Here is a 24404-nt window from a genome sequence, read left to right as displayed (position 1 = left end):
AAGATACCTTTGGAGAGAAGAGAACCACTTGTATGAATATCAAGAGCTCAGATGGCAACCCAGTTCTAAGCAAAGAAGGGAAAGAAGAAAGGTGGAAGGAGTATATAGAGTGTTTATACAAGGGCGATGTACTTGAGGACAATATTATGGAAATGGAAGAGGATGTAGATGAAGATGAAATGGGAGATAAGATACTGCGTGAAGAGTTCGACAGAGCACTGAAAGACTTGAGTCGAAACAAGACCCCGGGAGTAGACAACATTCCATTAGAACTACTGATGGCCTTGGGAGAGCCAGTCATGACAAAACTCTACCATCTGGTGAGCAAGATGTATGACACAGGCGAAATACCCACAGACTTCAAGAAGAATATAATAATTCCAATACCAAAGAAAGCAGGTGTTGACAGATGAGAAAATTACCGAACTATCAGTTTAATAAGTCACAGCTGCAAAATACTAACGCGAGTTCTTTACAGACGAATGGAAAAACTGGTAGAAGCGGACCTCGGGGAAGATCAGTTTGGATTCCGTAGAAATGTTAGAACACGTGAGGCAATACTAACCTTACGACTTATCTTAGATGAAAGATTAAGAAAAGGCAAACCTACGTTTCTAGCATTTGTAGACTTAGAGAAAGCTTTTGACAACGTTAACTGGAATACTCTCTTTCAAATTCTGAAGATGGCAGGGGTAAAATACAGGGAGCGAAAGGCTATTTACAATTTGTACAGAAACCAGATGGCAGTTATAAGAGTCGAGGGGCATGAAAGGGAAGCAGTGGTTGGGAAAGGAGTGAGACAGGGTTGTAGCCTCTCCCCGATGTTATTCAATCTGTATATTGAGCAAGCAGTAAAGGAAACAAAAGAAAAATTCGGAGTAGGTATTAAAATTCATGGAGAAGAAGTAAAAACTTTGAGGTTCGCCGATGACATTGTAATTCTGTCAGAGACAGCAAAGGACTTGGAAGAGCAGTTGAACGGAATGGACAGTGTCTTGAAAGGAGGATATAAGGTGAACATCAACAAAAGCAAAACGAGGATAATGGAATGTAGTCAAATTAAATCGGGTGATGCTGAGGGGATTAGATTAGGAAATGAGACACTTAAAGTAGTAAAGGAGTTTTGCTATTTAGGGAGTAAAATAACTGATGATGGTCGAAGTAGAGAGGATATAAAATGTAGACTGGCAATGGCAAGGAAATCGTTTCTGAAGAAGAGAAATTTGTTAACATCGAGTATAGATTTAAGTGTCAGGAAGTCGTTTCTGAAAGTATTTGTATGGAGTGTAGCCATGTATGGAAGTGAAACATGGACGATAACCAGTTTGGACAAGAAGAGAATAGAAGCTTTCGAAATGTGGTGCTACAGAAGAATGCTGAAGATAAGGTGGGTAGATCACGTAACTAATGAGGAGGTATTGAATAGGATTGGGGAGAAGAGAAGTTTGTGGCACAACTTGACTAGAAGAAGGGATCGATTGGTAGGACATGTTTTGAGGCATCAAGGGATCACAAATTTAGCATTGGAGGGCAGTGTGGAGGGTAAAAATCGTAGAGGGAGACCAAGAGATCAATACATTAAGCAGATTCAGAAGGATGTAGGTTGCAGTAGGTACTGGGAGATGAAGAAGCTTGCACAGGATAGAGTAGCATGGAGAGCTGCATCAAACCAGTCTCAGGACTGAAGACCACAACAACAACAACAACAAACATCTCCGTAACGCTATCACGGTTACCAAATAACCATGTGACGAACCGCGCCGCTCATCTTTGGATCTGCTCTATCTCCTCCGTCAACCCGATCTGGTACGGGTCCCACACTGCTGAGCAATACTCAAGTATAGGTCGAACGAGTGTTTTGTAAGCCACCTCCTTTGTTGATGGACTACATTTTCTAAGGACTCTCCCAATGAATCTCAACCTGGTACCCGCCTTACCAACAATTAATTTTATTTGATCATTCCACTTCAAATCGTTCCGCACGCATACTCCCAGATATTTTACAGAAGTAACTGCTACCAGTGTTTGTTCCACTATCATATAATCATACAGTAAAGGATCCTTCTTTCTATGTATTCGCAATACATTACATTTATCTATGTTAAGGGTCCGTTGCCACTTCCTGCACCAAGTGCCTATCCGCTGCAGATCTTCCTGCATTTCGCTACAATTTTTCTAATGCTGCAACTTCTCTGTATACTACAGCATCATCCGCGAAAAGCCGCATGGAACTTCCGACACTATCTACTAGGTCATTTATATATATTGTGAAAAGCAATGGTCCCATAACACTCCCCTGTGGCACGCCATAGGTTACTTTAATGTCTGTAGACGTCTCCCCATTGATAACAACATGCTGTGTTCTGTTTGCTAAAAACTCTTCAATCCAGCCTCACAGCTGGTCTGATATTCCGTAGGCTCTTACTTTGTTTTTCAGGCGACAATGCGGAACTGTATCGTACGCCTTCCGGAAGTCAAGGAAAATAGCATCTACCTGGGAGCCTGTATCTAATATTTTCTGGGTCTCATGAACAAATAAAGCGAGTTGGGTCTCACACGATCGCTTTTTCCGGAATCCATCTTGATTCCTACAGAGTAGATTCTGGGTTTGCAAAAACGACATGATACGCGAGCAAAACACATGTTCTAAAATTCTACAACAGATCGACTTCAGAGATATAGGTCTATAGTTTTGCGCATCTGCTCGACGACCCTTCTTGAAGACTGGGACTACCTGTGCTCTTTTCCAATCATTTGGAACCTTCCGTTCCTCTAGAGACTTGCGGTACACGGCTGTTAGAAGGGGGGCAAGTTCTTTCGCGTACTCTGTGTAGAATTGAATTGGTATCCCGTCAGGTCCAGTGGACTTTGTTGAGTGATTCCAGTTGCTTTTCTATTCCTTGGACACTTATTTCGATGTCAGCCGTTTTTTCGTTTGTGCGAGGATTTAGAGAAGGAACTGCAGTGCGGTCTTCCTCTGTGAAACAGCTTTGGAAAAAGGTGTTTAGTATTTCAGCTTTACGCGTGTCACCCTCTGTTTCAGTGCCATCATCATCCCGGAGTGTCTGGATATGCTGTTTCGAGCCACTTACTGATCTAACGTAAGACCAGAACTTCCTAGGATCTTCTGTCAAGTCGGTACATGTGAGATCTTTTCGAAAACACAGTTTGAATGCATAACAGTAACCATCACACAGAACTGGGAATGGCGATAACGTTTTTTTATTTAATGTAGCACTATGGTCAGCAGAATGTGTACGTACTCGTGTGTCAGGGATGAGGCTGTGGGAGGCACAGATGATAACAGGGGGATAGCAAGATTTCAATTGAGTGGGGATGAAATTCAGAGGAGCAAGGCGTAATAATACATCTGTATGTTGACAATGAGGAGTACAATTGTCATAAAATATTATTGTGTCACATTTATTATTTATTTCTTGTAAGAACTGTAGGTAAACAAATTAAATGCCGAGCGCGTGGACAAATATCTCGATATTAGGGTAGCTGCAGACATTATCAACTGCAATAAAGAGGTTCTCTCCAATGCAGAGTATTCTGATACGTTATTGGGATGAGGAGAAGAGGAGTAGCCGAGATTGTAGCTTCGCTCTCCAGCTGATGGCGAGAATAAACGTCGAGGGGTACATGGAAATTTTCCTGCCAGTGTGTTATTGCTTTAAAGACAAGAGTTTAGTTAAGTGCTACGGCTTATAAAAGTCCGTTTAATAGTAATGAAATGTTATTAAAGGCAAAAGAACATTACATAAATAAAAGTTTGTGAACAGATGAGCTATTTTTCGTTCCAAACGAACTTTATTGCAATGGTTAAGTGTTCACATTTACGTGCATAGACAGTCATCTCCCTTAATGAATCAATGCGTGGTCGAGTCTGCGCACGGTCCAGTTCCAGCGGAATAGGTCTCCTCTCACTGGATCTGTTATAATTTTATCAGGAACTTTCCCCCTGTCTGACTCCAGCATTCGAATATCATGGGCGTGCACGACTGCACGTAACACGTAGTGACGTCTGCCCATAGCGAAGCTGTATAAGTACGGAACGTTTCAGAGAACGACGGAATCTAGCAGCATCAGCGGCGTGGAGCAGAAGAGGGCTGCAGCGTTCCAGCACAATTCTCTTTCAGATCACGGCGACTGCGAAAAATCTAGTAATGCAGAAATGCTTCCAAAACTTGCTAGATGAACTCTGTCCTGATAAATGGTACATAGGCATTCAACAGGCGTCACGGACATTTTAGTATTACATATTCCATATAGCAGAACTATTTGAAACCTTAATAATTGATGAGTAATAAGTAAATATACAAACATTAAAAAGATACAAAGATTTTGTGATATTATGAAACAGTTCCAGTAAAACTTTTAGAAACCATTAAACTTATGGCTCATAAACTGAGACATTGACGTATAAGTATATTTGAATCATAATGGTCGTCGATCAGTTCACTGATACTATGCATATTGAATATCATATGACTGCAAATCGGAATGAGTGAGAGAGTAAAATCATTATAGTAAGCAGGGACAATATGTATACACACATTTACGCCTGAAAACTGATCGTAGGTTGTTACTCCAATGAATTAAATTCCTTTTCAGAGTTGTGTTCAGTGTAACTGTAATCATCAGACCGTGATTAGACGATTTCCTAGGGAATGAAGGCGTCAGTATGAATTTAATTAATGAGAAAGAGGTTACATAAGAGAATGGGTACAGTTCAGACTCAAGGATACTTGACTGTACAGAGAAAGAGGTTAACTACTGTGACTTCTGTCAGTGACCTGAAGATACAGGATAATGTATGTAAACTGAGAGATAATCACTGAAGGGAGCATCTGTTACGTGTGTTTGTTGTCTGTGTGTGTGTGTATGTGGGGGGGAGGGTGTGGTTGTTGTTGTTATTGTTGTGGTCTTCAGCTCTCATCATCTCCTAGTAACTACCGCAACCTACATTTTTCTGAATTTTTTACTGTATTCATCTATTGGCCTCCTTCGACGATTTTTTACCCCCACACTTCCCTCCAGTACTAAAATGGAGATCCATTGAGGTCTCAGAATATGTCCTGTCAATCGATTCCTTCTTTTAGTCATGTTGCGCCACAAATTTCTTGTCTCCCCAATACTGTTCAGTACCTCTGGTGGACCCATCTAATGTTCAACGTTCTTGCGTCACATTTCAGAAGCCCCTGTTCTCTTTTACCTAAACTGTAAATCATCGAATTTTCACTTTTACATTTCACTTTCACTTTCATACGTGGCTATACTCAAGAGACATACCTTTAGAAAAGACTTCCTATCACTTAAATCTGAATTAGTAGTTAACAAATTTCTCCTCTTCATAACCTTTTCTTGCCATTACCAGTCTAAATTTTATGTCCTTTCCACTTTGTCCATCATCAGTTACTTTTCTGGTCAGACAGCAAAACTCATCTAGTACTTCAATTGTCTATTGATGGATTAGTAACTCAAACAGATATAACGGGAAGGTCCTGGAGTAAGTAACCACTGCAGAACCCACTGGATGGCGTTTAGTAATACCACAGAGAACGTAAAACAAGACAGACGGGTAGAGACTGGACGGTAGCTCCTGAAAGAAGCAAGTGCGACGGTTGGCCTAGTGAAACCCCATCCCTGTGTGTGTTGTAGCAGATGGTATACCATAGGGTGGCGCATATACTGAGGCGCAACTGAACAGAAAGGGGAGGGGAATGTGAAACAGAGGCTCGGCGTCACGTGGAACTGACCCAGGCTGCCGTGTTGTTGTGAAGACTGCATGTGTAAAAGAAAAAATGGTTCAAATGGCTCTGAGCACTATGGGACTCAACTGCTGAGGTCATTAGTCCCCTAGAACTTAGAACTAGTTAAACCTAACTAACCTAAGGACATCACACACATCCATACCCGAGGCAGGATTCGAACCTGCGACCGTAGCGGCCTTGCGGTTCCAGACTGCAGCGCCTTTAACCGCACGGCCACTTCGGCCGGCTTGCATGTGTACTCACGCCATTTTCTTTTATAGGTGTCACCTATACATGCTGCAATTGAGAACAACAATCTTCTATTTGAAACATAGTGCACTTCTTAGAAGTTATCCCCAATTCAGTAGTGGTTGGCGAGAATCAACGAGTTTTCTTACGGAAATTGTGGGCATATAAGACAAATGTACCTAGAAAGTAAAAGAGAAATTTGCAACATATCCAACTATAGTAATCATCGGCGTTACTACATGTAATTTATGAACAGATTAGGATTTACAGCATGGCAACAAAAAAACGGATAGTTTTAAATGGGAAAAACTTGCTCCTCATCTTCGTCTTCGATTTATGCAGCGCGATGCCATTTACAGGAAAGTCACTGTTGGCAGCGGCACAGACAGCAAACAACAACATAGCCTACTTTCGCATAAACAACTTCACAGTGATTTAAAAATGAACGTAAACCGTCTCGAATCGACGGCAAAAGATATTTATTTTGAGGTATCCGGTTTCGGTCAGTTTTTGACCTTCTTCAGGTACTCATACTATGATGGCAGGTGGTGTGGTGAATGCAGCGAGTGTTATAACTCCACGAAGGTCCACCACTGTGTTTACTTTAAAATTTTTTTCTGTTGGTGGAGACGTAACACCCTCTCCATTGACCACCACTGCCACCTACCATCATGGTGTGAGAGTCTGAAGATGATTAGAAATTGACCGAAACCGATTACCACAGAATACGAGGCGTCTTTTTTAAGTAAGTACCGCTTTGAAATTAAAAAAGACGTGCTAAGATATCTCAATAATTTTATTTTTACATGAAAGCTTGTACCTTAATCTACTTTTCTACATAATTTCCGTCAATATTGGGGCACTTGTCATACGTTGTACCAGTTTTTGAATACCCTCCTCGTGGAAGTCTGCCGCCTGACTTGTTAACCACTGCATCACCACTGGTTTGACTTCGTCATCGTCTTGAAGACGCAGATCGCCCAGGTGTTTCTTCAAGTGCAGGAACAGATAGTAGTCACCGGACGCAAGATCGGGGCTGAACGGAGGATGATCTAGAGTTTCCAATCGAAAAGATGTGATGAGATCTTTGGTCTGATACGCCACATGCGGACGGGCATTGTCTTGCAGCAAAACAATGCCATTGCTCAACTTCCATGGACTGTTGCTTTGAATCGGGTGTGACGTAGGCCACCCATGTTTCATCGCCCGTAACAACTTGGCTTAATAAATCATTACCGTCGTTGTGGTTCCGCTCAATAAGAGTCAATGCTCTGTCTAAACGTTTGGTTTTGTGCACATCCGTCAACATTTTCGGTACCCAACGTGCGCACAATTTTCGGTAATTCAAGTGCTCGGCCACAATGCCATACAAAACACTACGAGAAACATTAGGAAAGTCATCCCGCAAGGAGGAAATCGTAAAGCGTCTGTTTTCTCTCATCCTATTGTCCACTTCCTGCGCCCAACTTTCATTAACGACCGAAGGACTCCCAATCCGTTGTTCATGATGCACATTTGTGCGGTCATCTTTAAATATTCTCACCCACTTTCTTACCATTCCATCACTCATAATATTTTCTCCGTAAACTGCACAGATTTCACGATGAATATCGATCGTTTTTAGGCCTTTAGCACTAATAAATCCTATAAAAGCCGGTACCTCACAGTCAGCGGGACTCACGATTATCGGAGGCGTCTCAAACACTCAGTGCACAACGTAAACAAGGAAGAATCAGACTGTAATGGCGTCTGTGCGTAGATTAAGGTACAGGCTTTCATGTAAAGATAAAATTATTGAGATATCTTAGCACGTCTTTTTTTTAATTTCAAAACGGTACTTACTTAAAAAACACGCCTCGCAAATGCTTTTTTCTTGCGGTCGCGACTGTATGTACTCAATTTAAAGTATTTTTTGGGAGATCACTGTACTCCACGGGAAATGATCTCAAAACATAATTTGTTAACAGTGATCTGAGTTCACCGGCAGACATAACAAATTCTGCACATCCGTGTGACCTGCCTGCAAAGCGTGCATATTACTGTATCTGCTCTGTTTGTGTCCTCGGCATCACATCACTGGGTTCACAGCTGGAATGCGCGCACAACTTTTGCTCGGAGGCATGGTGCCAGAACCTAAATAACAGCTTGTCGCACGTATGCAATTTAACAGAACTACTGATGATAAATACAGACTAAACAGTTTATGAGCTTATGAAAAATAGGGGCTATCCAAAATTTTTGTTCTCTAGTATCTGCTAATAAATACAGCTGTTATGGTTCAAATGGCTCTGAGGACTATGGGACTTAACTTCTGAGGTCATCAGTCCCCTAGACCAACTCCGACTCAAAGGAAGGCCTCGGCGCGTGTTCGTGACGTCACGTCAGCTAGGCACGGTGAACGTCAGGTCTGTTGCAGGCATACTCATAATGGCGGTGTCTCCCTCTCCAACACAGGAAAATGTGAAACTATTGGCGGTAGTTGACCAACACACATTGTTCTGAGAGATTTCTGCAAACAATTAGTTGTGCAATTCATTACACTTCTTAACAAATAGTGTACTCCTGAACTTAAATTTCCACGCCGGCCGAAGTGGCCGTGCGGTTAAAGGCGCTGCAGTCTGGAACCGCAAGACCGCTACGGTCGCAGGTTCGAATCCTGCCTCGGGCATGGATGTTTGTGATGTCCTTAGGTTAGTTCGGTTTAACTAGTTCTAAATTCTAGGGGTCTAATGACCTCAGCAGTTGAGTCCCATAGTGCTCAGAGCCATTTGAACCATTTTTTTTAAATTTCCACCTGTTTTAAGGATTGATATAATAAAACAACTTCATGGTCCAGCAGCAACAGAATTCGTGCTTCTTTACCTTATTTGTAAATCTGAGGAAGTTACGTTTGTACTGGGCTGCTTTTACAAGAAACTGTGAACGTATTGGTGCTCTTCTTTAGGTATCTTGGTTGACTATGGGGTGAGGAGCACTGAATGTTAATGAAATGTCTGGCGATTGTACACGTTGGGGGTGGGGGTGGGGGACAGAAGAAGAGGCAAAACAGAGATACTTGTTTTATCAAATAAAATTTTTTGATCTTATAAAGTTTCTCCTTTCAGTACCAAGAGGGGAATATTTATCTTTTCTAATGTGCATGTTTAAAAAAGTTTAAGCTCAGCAGTATTTTCGATGTATGAAGCTATTTTGTTTCCTGATTAGAATTTCTTTCGTTGAAAACGACTGTAATCTAATGACTGGCAACAGTTGGACATCTACACATGTAAATTAGTTCACATTTCCAGTGACAATGTCAAACGAAAATAAAAATAAATAAATAAATAAAAGAAACGAGTTCATTGTAAGGGGTTGGGGTAAGTTTCAATAACAAAATGGATCAAGTAAATATAGTTACTGGAATGTAAAATTTCCGAAGCTGGCAATGAGCAAGGCATCTTCTCATATTGATCTACGTTTGTTTCGACAGGATTCAGTAATACAGAACTTTGATCTTCATTTGTAGCTTTACGATAGTAAGAAAATCTTTCATCTAAATAAAACTGCAGAATCCAAAACAATACCAAACATTTTGTCCAAAAATAAGAGATTTATAGTGATAAGCATGCCCAGGCGTTTCTACCTGCAACAGGCCTGGCGTTCGCCGTGCATAGCTAACGTGATGTCACCAACAAGCACCGAGGCCTTCCTTTGAGTCGGTGTTGCCTAGACTCAGTGGCAAGCGCAGTAGTCTTGGAAATACGCACCCACGTAGAACTGGGCAGCAGAGATGCTGGTGTTGTGCTTACCTGTTTTCTGCGGGTGGCTCAGACAGCAGCTGACTCACTTTGATGAGGTCTTCTGTGTGAGTGCGCATTGCGTCGGCCCAGCCCTGCGAGGCCATCACGTCAAAGATATGATCCTTGATGAAGGCGAGGGCAGCGTCCCTGAGGTCAGTACAGGAGTACCTGACAGCAAGGACGGCCGCGGCGGCAGCAGTCTCAACAGAGAGTGGCGGGGCAGCCTGCAGGGCGCAATCTGCCGACGAGTCGTGCTGGGGAGCCGCGCTGGGCACGCGGGGGGCCTGCAGAGTGCGGTGGGCGGCCAGCAGTCTGCGCAGCTCCCGGCCATCCACGTCCAGGAGGGTGACCCGCGGGCTGCCGAGGTCCGGCGCGCCGGGGCGGAGCGCGGAGGCCCCGGCGCCGCCCACCAGCAGGCGCGCGCTCGCCGACAGCCGCGACACCACGGCGCCGTCCGCAGCGCCCGGCACCGCCGCCCACTCCCTCACCTCCTGCACTGACTCCACCACGAACGGTTCTGAAACAAGCAGCCACTGATACGACCTCTGCCCTTACGCGGCACTCTCTGTAAAAGCCACAGGCAGATCTACACTGAAGAGCCGGATGAACAGGTACATCTGCCTAATATCGTGTAGGGACCCCGCGAGCACGCAGAGGTGCTGCAACACGACTTGGCATGGGGTCGACTAAAGTCTCAAGTAGTGTTGGACGGAGTTGACACCATGAATCGTGCAGGTTCAAATGGTTCAAATGGCTCTGAGCACTATGGGACTTAACTTCTGAGGTCATCGGTCCCTAGAACTTAGAACTACTTAAATATAACTAACCTAAAGATATCACACACATCCATGCCCGAGGCAGGATTCGAACCAGCGACCGTAGCGGTCACGTGGTTCCAGACTGTAGCGCCTAGAACCGCTCGGCCACCCCTGCCGGCAATCCTGCAGGACTGTCCATAAATCCGCGGTAGTATGTGGGGGTGGAGATCTTTTCTGAATAGCACGTTGCAAGGCACCCCAGTTATGCCCAATAATGTTCATGTCTGGGGAATTTGGTGGCAAGGGAAATAGTTTAAACTCAGAAGAGTGTTCCTGGAGCCACTCTGTAGCAACTCTGGACGTATAGGGTGTCGCACTGTCCTACTGGAATTGCCGAAGCCCATCGGAACACACAATTCACGTGAATGAATGGAGATGATGAGACAGGACGCTTGCGTACGTGTCACCTGCAAGATTCGTATCTAGGCGTATCAGGGGTCCAATTTGACTCCAACTGCAAACGCCCCACACCATTACAGAGCCTCTACCAGCTTGAACAGTCCCCTGCTGACATGCAGGTTCCATGGATTCTTGAGGTTATCTCCATACACGTATACCTCTATCAGTTCGATACAATTTGAAACGGGACTCGCTCGACGAGGTAACACGTTTCCAGTCATAAACAGTCCAATGTCAGTTTTGACGGGCCCAGGCGAAACGTAAAGCTTTCTGTCGTGCAGTTATCAAGGGCACACGAGTCGTACTTCAGCTGCGAAAGCCCATATCGGTGATGTTTGCACGCTGACACTTGCTGATGGCCCGGAATTGAAATCCCCATCAATTTGCGGAGGGGTTGCACTTCTGTCACATCGAAAGACTCTCTTCAGTGGTCGTTAGTCCCGTTCATGCGATATCTTTTACCGGCTGCAGTGATGTTGGAGATAAGATATTTTAACTGATTCCTGGCATTCACTTTACACTCGTGACATGTTGGTACGGAGAAATCCCCACGTCATGACTAACTCGAAGATGCTGTGTCCGATGGCTCGTGCCCCGACCTTAGCACCACATTCAGACTCACTTAAATCTTGATAACATGGCATTGTAGCAGCAGTAACCGATCTAACAACTGCGCCAGACACTTGTTGACTTCTATAGGCATTGCGCCGAACTCAGCGACGTATTCTACCTGTTTACATATCTCCGTATTGGAATACGTGTGCCTATATCATTTCTTTTCTTCAGTGTATATTGAACCTTATTGGTAAAAGCTATACATCTCGAGTCACTTACAATAATGACAATGATATCTTTTGTGTGTCAAATTGACGCCACCTTTTAACGCTGACAATAACAACCTAGCGGAAGGGGACTTTATATTCGTCTTATGAAAATAGCAGTGCCTTTATATTTTAGTATTCTGACAAACATATTTATTGTATTAATGAAATATTTTACCAGATTCCATACGTGTTTGAAATTTTTCAGTTAAAATTAACTCAAGAATGAATGAATGTTGTGTTCTCTACTTCCAGGTTCACGGCCTCAAAAAAATGGTTCAAATGGCTCTGAGCACTATGGGACTTAACTGCTATGGTCATCAGTCCCCTAGAACTTAGAACTACTTAAACCTAACTAACCTAAGGATAACACACACACCCAGTCATCACGAGGCAGAGAAAATCCCTGACCCCGCCGGGAATCGAACCCGGGGCCCCGTGCTCGGGAAGCGAGAACGCTACTGCGAGACCACGAGCTGCGGACTTCACGGCCTCAACATACGTTTAAAAATATGTTAGAGTAAAGGTCAACATCACTGAAGAAAATGATCGATTAAATTTTTATTTGTAGTGATCATATAATCGGTAGTACAAATTATTGAAAGTGTGCTGATATTCCCAAGAGAGAGCTGAAACATATTTTGGTTCAGTAACCTTGTTACACATCTGCACCTCTTTAATAAGTATAATATAACTCAACAACAGTTAATAAATTTGGGTTTTTCTATCTTTTTAGGTTAGAAATAAAGTACCTGCTCGTTTGTTATGAGTGTTACGGTAAAATCTTGGTGCTGTTGGGGTAATAGCTGGAAAACTATAATAAAGTCACTTCTAGAATTTCCTTAGTGTTTCTTAACATTTCCTTTGCACAAGAAGCCGCCGAATAGGTGCAGAACGTTTCCTTAATTAGTTTCTGAAGTTATGTGCTTCACACTGCCAATAGGCAGTTCGCTGGGTTTTCGTTTTTTAACGAATTTCTCTCGTTATTGACAAGAGAGTCATAAAGTTGCATTCAATCCATTATATTTCACGTAACTAATTTCTAGTAGAACCCTCCTCTTTCTCAAACAATCTTAATTACCTAAATAAACAGTGATTCGACGTCAAGAAAGAGTGATTCGACACTTTTGTTGCTACAAATTGCCTAGAAAATTGTGAACACTTACCGCTGCTTCTGAATTAATTGTTTTCTTTAAATTTTAAACATTTATTGGCTATAGTCCAACAACCGTACGCTATTTAATTGCAGAACGTATATATAGCCATCTCGGTTGCAGAAAATTTTGTTGGCAATTGACCACGGTTCCGACTGCATTAAGGCAGTTTTCATAGTGTGTTTACATGTACCCCATGTAACTTTATTTTTCGACGAGGATTACGCTAGTGCAATAGGAACCGTGGTCAATTGATAAAATGTTATGCTACGGAAGTGGCTGTATTTACTTTCTGTAATTAATTATTTTCTTCATGTTCTATGCGATATATGAAAGCAGTTCTTGACGTGACCCACGATAGAACGGGATTAATAAATTTGCTGAAGGATATTTTAGAAGTTATGCTCTAAGTTCCAACCCACTCCCTAGTGGACTTAAATGCAGAAGCCATTTTCTAAATATAGTACTTGCAAAATTTATTCCAATCCGTTGTGGCTCGGTTGAACGGCAACCTTCTTTACTGATTAATATTAAAAGACAGTCCTAGGTTGCAGAATCTTTATTAGGTCCAAACCGACGAGTTTCACTCGTGTAGGGATCCGTCAGGCTACTTCGTGATACACCGGTCATCAATGTCATTCTGCACTGCTAAGACTGATAGCCCACATCGCTCGAGATAGCCTGACCGTGCCCCACCCGCGTGACGGGCAAAGTTTTTGAGCCAGTAAAGAGTTTTCTGCAATCGAGTACTGCTTATTAGTATTAGCAATCCTTACAGTTTCTGTTCGATACATCTTTCTTCTCTCCAAAGTAGACTTAAGGGCGTGGGCTTTGCAGAGGAGTTACCGGAGCTTCAAGCGATAACAGAAAGCACCGAAAGCTGTCTAAACTCGGAGATAACTTGGGAAGAGATTTTTCAGACAGGCCAAACTGCGTTCAGAAAGGATAGGCTAACTGCAGTTGGTGGTGGCGTGGTTGTTACTGTTAGTAGAAGCTTACCTTGTAGCGAATTTAAAGTAGATAGTTCTTGTGCGTTAGTATGCGTAGAAGTCGTCCTTGGAAAACGGAATAAAATAATAACTGGATATTCTTACCGACCTCCCAACGAAGATGATACAATTGTTGAAATGTACAAAGAAATCTTGATTCTAATTTCAGGCACGTACCCGACTCGTAGAATTGCAGTTGGTGGTGACTTGAATCTACCCTCGATATGATGGCGAATATACATCTTCATATCCGGAGGTACGCATAAAACATCATCCGAAATTATGCTAAACGCATTCTCTGAAAATTATTTCGAGCAATTAGTCCATGAGCCACTCCTGTAGGAAACGGTTGTGAAAACACACCTGACCTCTTAGCAAGAAATAATCCTGAGCTAACAAGGAGCATCAAAACTGATACATGGATTAGTGAACACAGGGTTATCGTAGCAACACTGAATACCATAACCCCCAAATTCTCCAAGAAAAAACGAAAGATATAATCATGAAGAGGTCACATACTCCGAGGAGCGTATGGGGACGATGCGGGAGATCCGCACCGCCGACTGGGCAAGGTCCTAGCGGAGGTGGTTTGCCATTGCCTTCCTCCGACCGTAATGGTGATGAATGATGATGATGAAGTAGACACAACAACACCCAGTCATCTCGAGGCAGGGAAAATCCCTGACACCGCCTTGAATCTAACCCGGGACACCGTGCGCGGGATGCGGAAACGCTATCGCAAGACCACGAACTGCGAGGAACCGATACCTATTTAAAGAAGCAGATAAATATTCGCTTCACGACTTGCTCAGAGACGGTCTTCACTCCTTGCAAATTAACAATGTAAGCGTAGACCAGTTGTTGGCTTGGATTATAAGATAAATGTCAACAGTAACTCAGAGGTTTACACCAAATAAATTGATAAAGTACGGAGCTGATGCCCATGGCACACAGAACAGGTCAGAACACTGCTGCAGGAACAACGAAAAAAGCGTGCTACAATTAAGCGATTTTGGCGATCTTTCACAGGAGCTCGAAATACAGCGCGGACTTCAATGACAGATCCTTAAAATAGTTTCCACAACTAAACTTTATCTCGAAACATAGGGGAAAATCTAAAAAGAATCTTGTCGTATGTAAATTATGCTCGCTGCAAGACATAGTCAATGTCTTTTCTGAGCGACAGCAATGAAAACACAATCAATGACAGTGCCGAAACTCCTTCACCAAAGAAGACGAAGTAAATATTCCAGAAATCAAATCATGGACAGCTACCTACTTGAGTAACTTAGAGGCAGATATCGTCGGATTAGTTATGAAACTTAAATCATTTAATAAAAAATAGGGCTTGCGCTCCAGACTGCATACCATCTACGTTCCTTTCAGAGCATGCTGAGGCAAGAGCTCCATCATGACTGGAAAGTTGTACAGATCACTCCAGTATTCAAGGAAGCTAATAGGAGTAATCCACTAAATTACAGGCTCATATCATTAACGTCAATATCCAGCAGGAATTTGCAACATATATTGCAGCAGCTTGCAATGGTTTGACAGTTGTCAGGGAGAATTCCAGCTGCTCACGAATGTCAACAGATTCATTCACAGCGTTGACAGTGGAACAAAATTTTGGCTGGCACAATGTTTCGCGAAACAGTAAACAAATAATGATAAAATAAGCCTGCTAACTTCTTCATTGATCCAGACACTAGTTGAAGTGTGATCGTCCCAAGGAGATCAGGTGTATTTGCTGCTGTTTGGTCCAGTGTATGATTCACTCCTAAATCACTAAAGCTAAAAGTGCTACTAGTTACCGTTAAGATCTGAGGCTATTAGTACGTAAATTGTGATTTCTATTAGCGCAGCAGGAAAAAAGTTGCTAATTTCCTGATTTTTTTTGAGATTATAGTCGCTAAAAATTCCAAAACAGTGTTAATCTACGACACAAGGAGATAAATTGCACTCCTGTTGAGGTGGAAAGATAATTACAACCCAGTTTGTTAGTTATAGTGTGTCCTACAGAACCAAAATCACAGAAAAAAACTTGCTGCGAAATATTCTATGAGCGACACTCGCAACTTACGTAAAATTCTCAAAAACTAACTTTCACTAGTGTTTATGTACACAGAAATCCGGGATAAACGATTCTTTGAACGAGGATACTGTACTTAAAAATGTATAAACTACAAATATTGATTGCAACTGATGCTATAAGACAAAATACGTCTTCCGCAATATGAAGCGTATGAAAATACGAAATGTATCACGACAAAAGCATAAGGTTTGATACAATTACCAAGAGAAGCACTTCCAAATATTTTGTTTTTGAACCTACGTTTCAGGGGCGAATTTATATGACAACTTCTTTTACCAGGACACAAAGGAAATAACGGAAGTCGGTCTGTACACGTAGCTATAAGAATATAAATGCACGAAATTTTCTGATTTTGCAGTTAGCTGGTTTCGTGTCACCTTTTACACTAGGGTTCCAAAGCTGAACATTACTATATCCCACAAGTACGACGCCAAATGTGGGGCACATCACAGCACGTATTCGGCTTTGGGTAGCTAACAGTGTGTTAATAAATCTTTTCGAAAATTCTATGGCCCAACACTCAGGCTACTATTAACAATCTAATTATCTGTACATCTAACAGGTAAATAAACAGCATTCGAACTAGTACACTCTGTAATACCAAAAGCAATGCTATACTGAAACTCAATAATGTTCCAAAGTTCATCCACTACAATCACATGCTTTCAGTACGACTCGAAACAGTTATTAAATCACGAAATAGAACTACCACAGTGATATACGTTAGCGTCAAATGAATTACTTGGACCATGAAATGTCGGTAGGAATAACGAGAAAAAATACTTACCTAAATTGTCCGTTATTATCTTCATTACTTACTAAAAAAATTTATTGCTTATCCTGCACAGATTCATACCAAATAAAAAAGTAAAACTCTTACCTCTAATCGACTCTACGTCGCTGTAGTCAGTAGCTGTCACTACCGCCACAAAAATGCAGATGAGCCAACTGATGCTACTGCACGACATAATGGAAGGATGAAGATGTTTCGCTAAGTAAAAGTCTCTTCTCTCAAAATATCTTCGACTCTTGCACAGTGTTGAACAACCTGCAATTTTGTAAATAAATACAGTTACAAAACTAATTTTCTTTCAAGAAGCTATGTAGGAAATTACGAAATATACTTTTATATATCAATCTAACATGGATTACATCAGTTTTCAGGGTGAAGTATCATTTCATTCTTCCCAATTCATAGTGGATGGTTCAGCTAAGCGATGTCCATCAGAACTTTAGAAGACCATTGAATATACCATAACTCTGTTTGGATATGATTAATTATGCGGAAATGAGGTCTTTCGTCGTACCTATATTAACTGCACTCATACCCTATCAACTTTTTTTTTAAATACTAACAACAGAAGGAAGGAGTTGTGCGACGTAAACGGAAGCTGGTAGTCGTGTTTCTGCATCTAAAACATGATATCCGTTCATATTTTAAAATTTGGACCCAGTCGCTTAAGAGTGGTGCAAGTAGCTTCTCTATGAGGATGCAGATCAGGTTTGCTTTGAATAAACTCTGTAAGGGTCGTGAGCGTTAGGGACCTATGAGATTGGAGGCGGCGATTTAATGTCAGTCATGAATGCTTTTAAGGCGACAAAGGCGCTATTATCAACATCTCAAGAGTATGAACAAGGTTGAGTCAAGCGAAAGTTCGTTGCAGGGCAGTGTGGAGGTCTGTTGGATTTTCTGCTGGAAAGCGTTTCTGCCTTGGTGCCAGTGATGGCCGTGTGGCTGAAGACCTGCATTCAACCAGTCTGCGTGCTACACGCACTGGACCTACACCGAGAGCTACAGTGTGGGTTGCAATTTCGTATGAGAGCTGTACCACTCTCCTGATTATCTCACGCACGCTGACTGCAGTATGTACAGTTTGCACAATGTGAATCTGGTGATTCGACCTGTTGTGCTACCACTAATCAATGGCATTCAATAGGGTGTTTTCCGACAGGACGCCGCTGGCCCACATACCGTTGTTGTAACCCAATATGTTCTTCTGAGTGTCGACGTGTTGCCTTCGCCTGACAGATCAGCGGCTCTGTCTCCAGTCGATCGCATAATTCTCATTTCCTTTATTTTATTTGCTGTAAGAGCTGCAGCCTATTTTATAAGAATTGGAGTGTGTAGAAGTGCGATTACTCTGAGCTTTGCTACAGCTGCACGTAATATGTAGGCAGCGTGAACTACCCAGTTCCGTTTCCGATCAGCTCTGTTAATGAATGTTTAAGGTTTGATATTTAACTGTTAGTGTGCTGGTCGTGGAATTGGGTATTGGTAAAGCTGCTAAATAAAAAACAAACGGTGCACGCTATGTGAAATCTAAATGCAGAAACGAACATAGGACAGGAGGACACATCTATTAGGTTGGCTACATTCATTCCTATAAATTTACTCAGCGTACTATTTTGGGGTGTGTAGAAAACCATAGGTGATAAAACTTTAGATTTTTGCTAGTACCTTACGTAGTGTTTTATAGATTGTGCCATGAGAAGCCATAACATTACCGCAATGAATCTAAGATTAATATAATGCGTGTGTGTGTTTGAGAATAGACTTAGCTTTGAATGTTGCTCCATACTAAGTGTGAATTCAGTGCTATTAGTATGGGTTAATTGATCTCAGGTTTTACTTTAACTTTAGGTGGGACTTGGTATATTCTGGTCGCACGAGACCCAGAAGGTGGCCACTGTATCCGTGGCCGAAACGTTGGTTCCTCCGCGCTTTAAAAATTTTTTTTAGATCATTTTCGTGGTATGGCACTCCGGAAACTTTTATGTCAACCGACTCTGGTTGCAAAAGCATACGCAGTTATATTATGATCACAGTATCAGTGATTTATTTTCGAAAACTGTTCGAACTTTAATTTTGTGCTTGTGAAGATCGACGCAGCAATGGATGTAGAGGCACCTGATGTTCGTGGTTGCACGTTGTAAAGAGTAATGAACAATATTTCAGTTCGTGTTTGATGAAGGTACAATATCTCTTGATCAAATGGTTCAAATGGCTCTGAGCGCTATGGGACTTAAATTCTGAGGTCATCAGTCCCCTAGAACTTAGAACTACTTAAACCTAACTAACCTAAGGACATCACACACACCCATGCCCGAGGCAGGATTCGAAATTGCGACCGTAGCGGTAGGGCGGTTCCAGACTGAAGCGCCTAGAACCGCTCGGCCACTCCGGCCGGTAATACCTCTTGACTGTGAATGTTTTCACATGGGTTTTCGTAGTTGTTGCTTTGAGAAGCTGTTAATCGTTTAAGCTTCACTGTTGTACTATACTCACGATTATTTGTTAATAACTTTGATTTGCATCCGCACTGGTGTGAGGCCACCGTTCACTGATATTCGAACAATGAGAGGTGGGTCATTCCATACGTGTAAGCAAGAGCATTCAAGCACGGTATGCAAGCAACCCCTACGATACACAGAGGCGACGTGAGGAGTCTGACAGGCTCTCCTCTCCAGGCCTCTCCACGTCAGCCACCGCTGCCAGAGGAGAGGGCGGTGGTGTGTTTACAAACAATATTTCATGCTTAGGTGTTACGTGTTTCTGACATCAAATCGAGTGTTTTTTTATTTGTTAATTTGTGACTTTGCTGGAAAACAAGGAAATATGATACTTTCTACTGTGCCAGTACAGAGCTGAATAGTCTGAAAAAGATATTTTTCGTATCGGCAGAAATTCAGTACTCTAGTACTCTACTTCTTTAAGAGACCTTTGGAGAAAGGAGAAACAGCTTTATCTATCAAAGAATTCGACGAGTTTGAAAGTAAAGTTGTTTCTACTAACGCGTCAGTAAATCCTAAGGACACTTAATTTTGTGTTCAATCTGTAAAAGGGATCGAAGCCGCCTGTCCAGACTCTATTTTACCAAAATCGCATGCTAAATCAGGAATACACAGAGTGAGATGAACTACTAAACCTTTTCTTCAAAAAAAAAAACGACTGAGGAGGATCATCCTGTTGTCTCTTGTTTCAACTGTCACACGAAAGTGTAAATGACACATACCGAAATAAGCGACCTGGGGATAGTAGCTCCAATTGCTCAAGACGAAATTTCACTGGGCCCGACGGGATACCAGTAAGCTTATATGTAGATTACCAGACTGAAGTTGCTTTTCTTCTAGAAGCAGTTTACCGTAGGTGAACGCGAGAGAGAAGCGTTTCTAACTAATGGAATACGTGCTTTAAAATTCTGATGACGTTAGGGAAGAAAATAATAGGGAGAGGTTATCTACAAATAATACAGAAACGAGATAGCAACTATAACGGTCAGAAGTCATGAAAGGGAAGGAGTTACTGAGACGGAAGTTAGACAGAGTCGCAGCCTATCCCAGATGCTGTTCAATTTGTAGACGAGAAACACTGACACATAGAAGGGAGAGGATGACGCCACATCAGTTACGACACCAAGGGAATAACTTCAATGGTACTAGGCGAAGCTTTAGAGATTAAAAACTGTAGGGAAAGGCAGAGACTGCAATACGAGCGACAAATAACTGAGCACGTTGGATGGAGATGTTAGTCAATGACGAAGAGGCTGGCACTCTGATGTTTGTCCATTACATTTTCATTACGTCAGAGACAGCGAAAGACTCGGAAGATCAGTTGAACGGAATAGATACCGTCTTCAAAAGAGGTTATAAGGTGAACATCACCAAAAGTAAAACAGTGTTACTGGAATTTATGAGAATTATTTCAATCGGCGCTTGGGGAATCAGTCTAGGACATGAGACACTCAAAGCAACAGACAAGACTTAGCAATTTGTGCAACAAGTAACTGATGATGAGCGATACAGAAAGCATGTAGAATGCAGACTTGAAACTGACTATCGAATATAAATGTAAAATGTTAAGACCTTTTTCTTAGGCGTTTTCCTGGAATGTATCATTGTTCTGAAGCGAAAAGTGGACAACAAAGAGATCAGAGAAGAAGAGAATGAGACGTTTTGAAATGTGACGCTACATAATAATTCTGAAGTCCAGACGTCTGTATCGGATAACTGGTGAGGAGGTGACTGAAGCGGAGTGCTGTCTTGCAGCCTCTTCCACTGGAGTTCACTGAGCGCCTTCGGGACGCCTTCACGCTTACTGGATAAACCTCTAACGAAACGTGCTCCACTTCTTTGGATCTTCTGTATTTACTCTATCAGTCCTACTTGGCAGGAATTCCAGTCTGACGACCAATATTCAAGTATTGCTCGAACGGGTGTTTTGAAAGCTACATTCATTTTTTTGCTGCAGTACATTTCCTGAGAATTTATGTAGTGTATCTCAGTCTATCATATGCCTCTCCAGCGATTAATTTTATGTGGTCGTTTCGCTTCATATTTTTCTGTAGGCACACTTATAGATATTTTACGGATGTAACTTCTTTCAGTGATTGTTCTGTAATCTCACAGTCATACAATAAAAGGGTCCTACTGTTTATGAATTCGCAGTACGTTACACCTTTTTTGTTGAGGGAGAATTGCTAGTCCCTGCATGAAGTGTCGATACTATTCAGGACTTCTCCACTTCTCTAGAAGTTTCTAGCGTTGCGACTTAACTGTATTCAACCTTATCATCCGCGAAAAGCGTGATGCAACTTCCCACCTTATCTACTAGGTCGTTTATATATATTGTAATACGTAATAGTCCTATAAGGATACCTCAGAAAACACCCAAAAACCACCTTCAAATGTGAAGACTTCTCTCCGTTTAGAATGACATGCTGTGTTCTCTTTGAAAGAAACTCTTGAGTCATGTCACACATTTTGCCTGATATTCCGTACTATCGCATTTTCTTCATTAGACGGATATGTAGAACTGTACTCTACCCCTTCCGAATGTCGAGGAACATGGCATCTGCTGGTTTTCTGTGTCCCGTAGGCACATATAACGACACGGTTTTGACACGATCATTGTGTTGGAAGCCATGGTAATTCCTGCACGGGAACCTGTTGATCTCCAGAAATGTCATAATACATGGTCCAAAAATCTACAACAGACCGATGTCAGGGATATAGGCCTACAGCTTTTGGCGTCTGTATGACGACCCCTCTTGGAAATGTGAACCACTGTGTCTTCTACCAATCACTGAGAACGCTTCACTCCTGTAGAGACCGACGGTGCACTGCTGCCAAAAGAGGAGAAAATTCTTTGGCATACTCCGTGTACGATGGAATCGGTACGTCGACAGGTCAGCAGACTTTCCTGTGTTTAACGATTTCGGTTGTTTCTCTGTCCCTAGGAAACATATATCGGAATTTGTAATCTTGCCACTCGTGCCACGGTTTGTGGGAAGAATCACGGAGCGACCTTCGCCTGTGAAGCAGCTTTCGAAAACGACGGTTAGTATTTCGGTCTTTCCTGTGTCATCATCAGTATCAATGTCATTATGATCACACAATACAAATGGACTTGCGCTCATGTTGTTTACATACGCTGATGCGGATGCTGGTTCGCTTATGGATGGTATTTTGTCTGGTAACATAACCTCGATGACGGCGTTGCCGCAGTGGTAACTCCGATTCACATCAGATCACCAAAGTTAAGGGCTTGGGGCTTGGCCACCACTTGGGTGAGTGATCGACTGGATCTGTCCGGTGCTGTTGACAGATGCCTATGTGAGGCCAACTGAGAAGCTACTTGACTGGGAAGTATCGGCTCCGGTCACGAGAACCGACAAGGTCCGGCAGAGCGGTGTGCTGACCATCTGCCCCTCCAAATCCGCAGTCAGTGACGCCTGTGGACTGAGTGTGACACAGTGGCTGGTCGGTACCGTTGGGCCTTCCGAGGCCTGTTCATGCGTTGTGCATCATGGAGAGATTTACTATTGAAATTTCGGGACAGCACTTTTTAGGAGGAGTCGTACAACATATTACTTCCACCCACATACATCTCGCGTATTAACCACGAGGAGAAAATTCGAGAAATCAGAGCGAATACAGAGGTTTACCGACAATCATTCTTCCCACGCACTATTCGCGACAGGAACAGGGTTGGATGAATCAGATAGTGGTCCCGAAAGTACCCTCCGCCCCACACTATTAGCTCGCTAGCGGAGTATGATGTAGAGTACCCTCCACTACACGCCATTAGGTGGCTTGCGGAGTATGATGTAGACGTTGATAAAAAAGAACTCGGTTGTACCTATAGTTTCCCTCATCTTCACAGCCTCAGTTTTTATGAATGAGTAACAGCGGGAGCAGGATACTGTCAAGTTGACCAGAGTGATACACACAGCACGCAGCTCGGTGACAGCACGTAGAGACAGACTTACCCGGTGTCCTCTCGCAGCCGCAGCAGTGTGGCCTGTGCGCTGGCGGTTCGCTGGCGCCGCCATTTATCGTCCTGCTGGCTTAGACAGGCCACAGATGAGTAGTGAGACGGGGCCCCCGCCCCACCCCTTTGCCCGCGATCTCTCCCTGCCCCCCTCACCACTGATCCAGCCCTCCCTCCCTCCGCACTGCCACCGCAACGATAACCTATGGACACGACCGATGTTCGAAGTGTTCCGGCAAAACGTCACACACCACTGACCCTATGTGTGCGCGATAACTGCGGCGACTGCCCTGGTGGTCGCTGTCAGCTGGCGACATTAACCGGCTCGATCCCCCTCCCCCCCCCCTCCCCAGGCACGTTCTCGACCGCCGCGGGCTGTTCATCGGAGAGCCCTTTATCAACCCTCCCGTGACACACCGAAACCGCACACGGAACTAGTCGGTGTCAGTAGTCATCACGCATATACAGTCCACACCGTCTGCTGCCTCAACAGTGATGATGATTTGGCGTCGAAGATTGTCCTCGGATTTTTTCAAGCATGCGGTGGAAATCGCGACCAGATCTGTAGACCTACTAAGCTCTGCGACGGCCCTGTCCCAGAGGTTTACTATGGAACTAATATCCATCGATCTAGTGGGGTAGTAAAGGTACGATAGTCCTCCAAACGGCGGAGGTACCGCTAAGGACAGTGCACATGGCACACCATCCTGGAAGACTGGAGTGCCCATGGCATAATAATAACGAATATGTGGAACAAAGCCGGCCGGAGTGGCCGAGCGGTTAAAGGCGCTACAGTCTGGAACCGCACGACCGCTACGGTCGCAGGTTCGAATCTTGCCTCGGGCATGGATGTGTGTGATGTCCTTAGGTTAGTTAGGTTTAAGTAGTTCTAAGTTCTAGGGGACTTATGACCACAGCAGTTGAGTCCCATAGTGCTCAGAGCCATTTGAACCATTTGCCATGTGGAACAAAGGGCAATGCTTACAAAACAATAATGTTAAGATAAACCTCGCTGTTCATGTTTGTGTAACCTGAATGAATGGGCCCAACTACGAGAATCGCCCACAAATACCACAG

The 24404-nt window shown here is 43.0% G+C and overlaps 1 protein-coding gene across 2 annotated transcripts in view; it reads right to left on the bottom strand.

The window, feature by feature from the left end:
* LOC126236073 (serine/threonine-protein phosphatase 6 regulatory ankyrin repeat subunit A-like) overlaps nt 1-23414 on the bottom strand; it is a 43145-nt gene extending 19731 nt beyond the window's left edge. For both annotated transcript variants that reach the window (XM_049945129.1, XM_049945131.1), the window contains exons 1-3: nt 23326-23414; nt 16938-17105; nt 9794-10301 (exon numbers count right to left, since the gene is read on the bottom strand). In XM_049945129.1, coding sequence (XP_049801086.1) covers nt 9794-10301; nt 16938-17025 — 596 coding nt within the window. In that variant the 5' untranslated portion in view covers nt 17026-17105; nt 23326-23414. The remainder of the gene's footprint in view (nt 1-9793; nt 10302-16937; nt 17106-23325) is intronic.
* Nucleotides 23415-24404: the final 990 nt, after the last annotated feature.

Source organism: Schistocerca nitens, chromosome 2, assembly GCF_023898315.1.
Source record: "Schistocerca nitens isolate TAMUIC-IGC-003100 chromosome 2, iqSchNite1.1, whole genome shotgun sequence".
Lineage (NCBI taxonomy): Eukaryota > Metazoa > Arthropoda > Insecta > Orthoptera > Acrididae > Schistocerca > Schistocerca nitens.
Note: the sequence above shows the minus strand (reverse complement) of the source record. Positions and strands in the feature narration are given on the sequence as shown.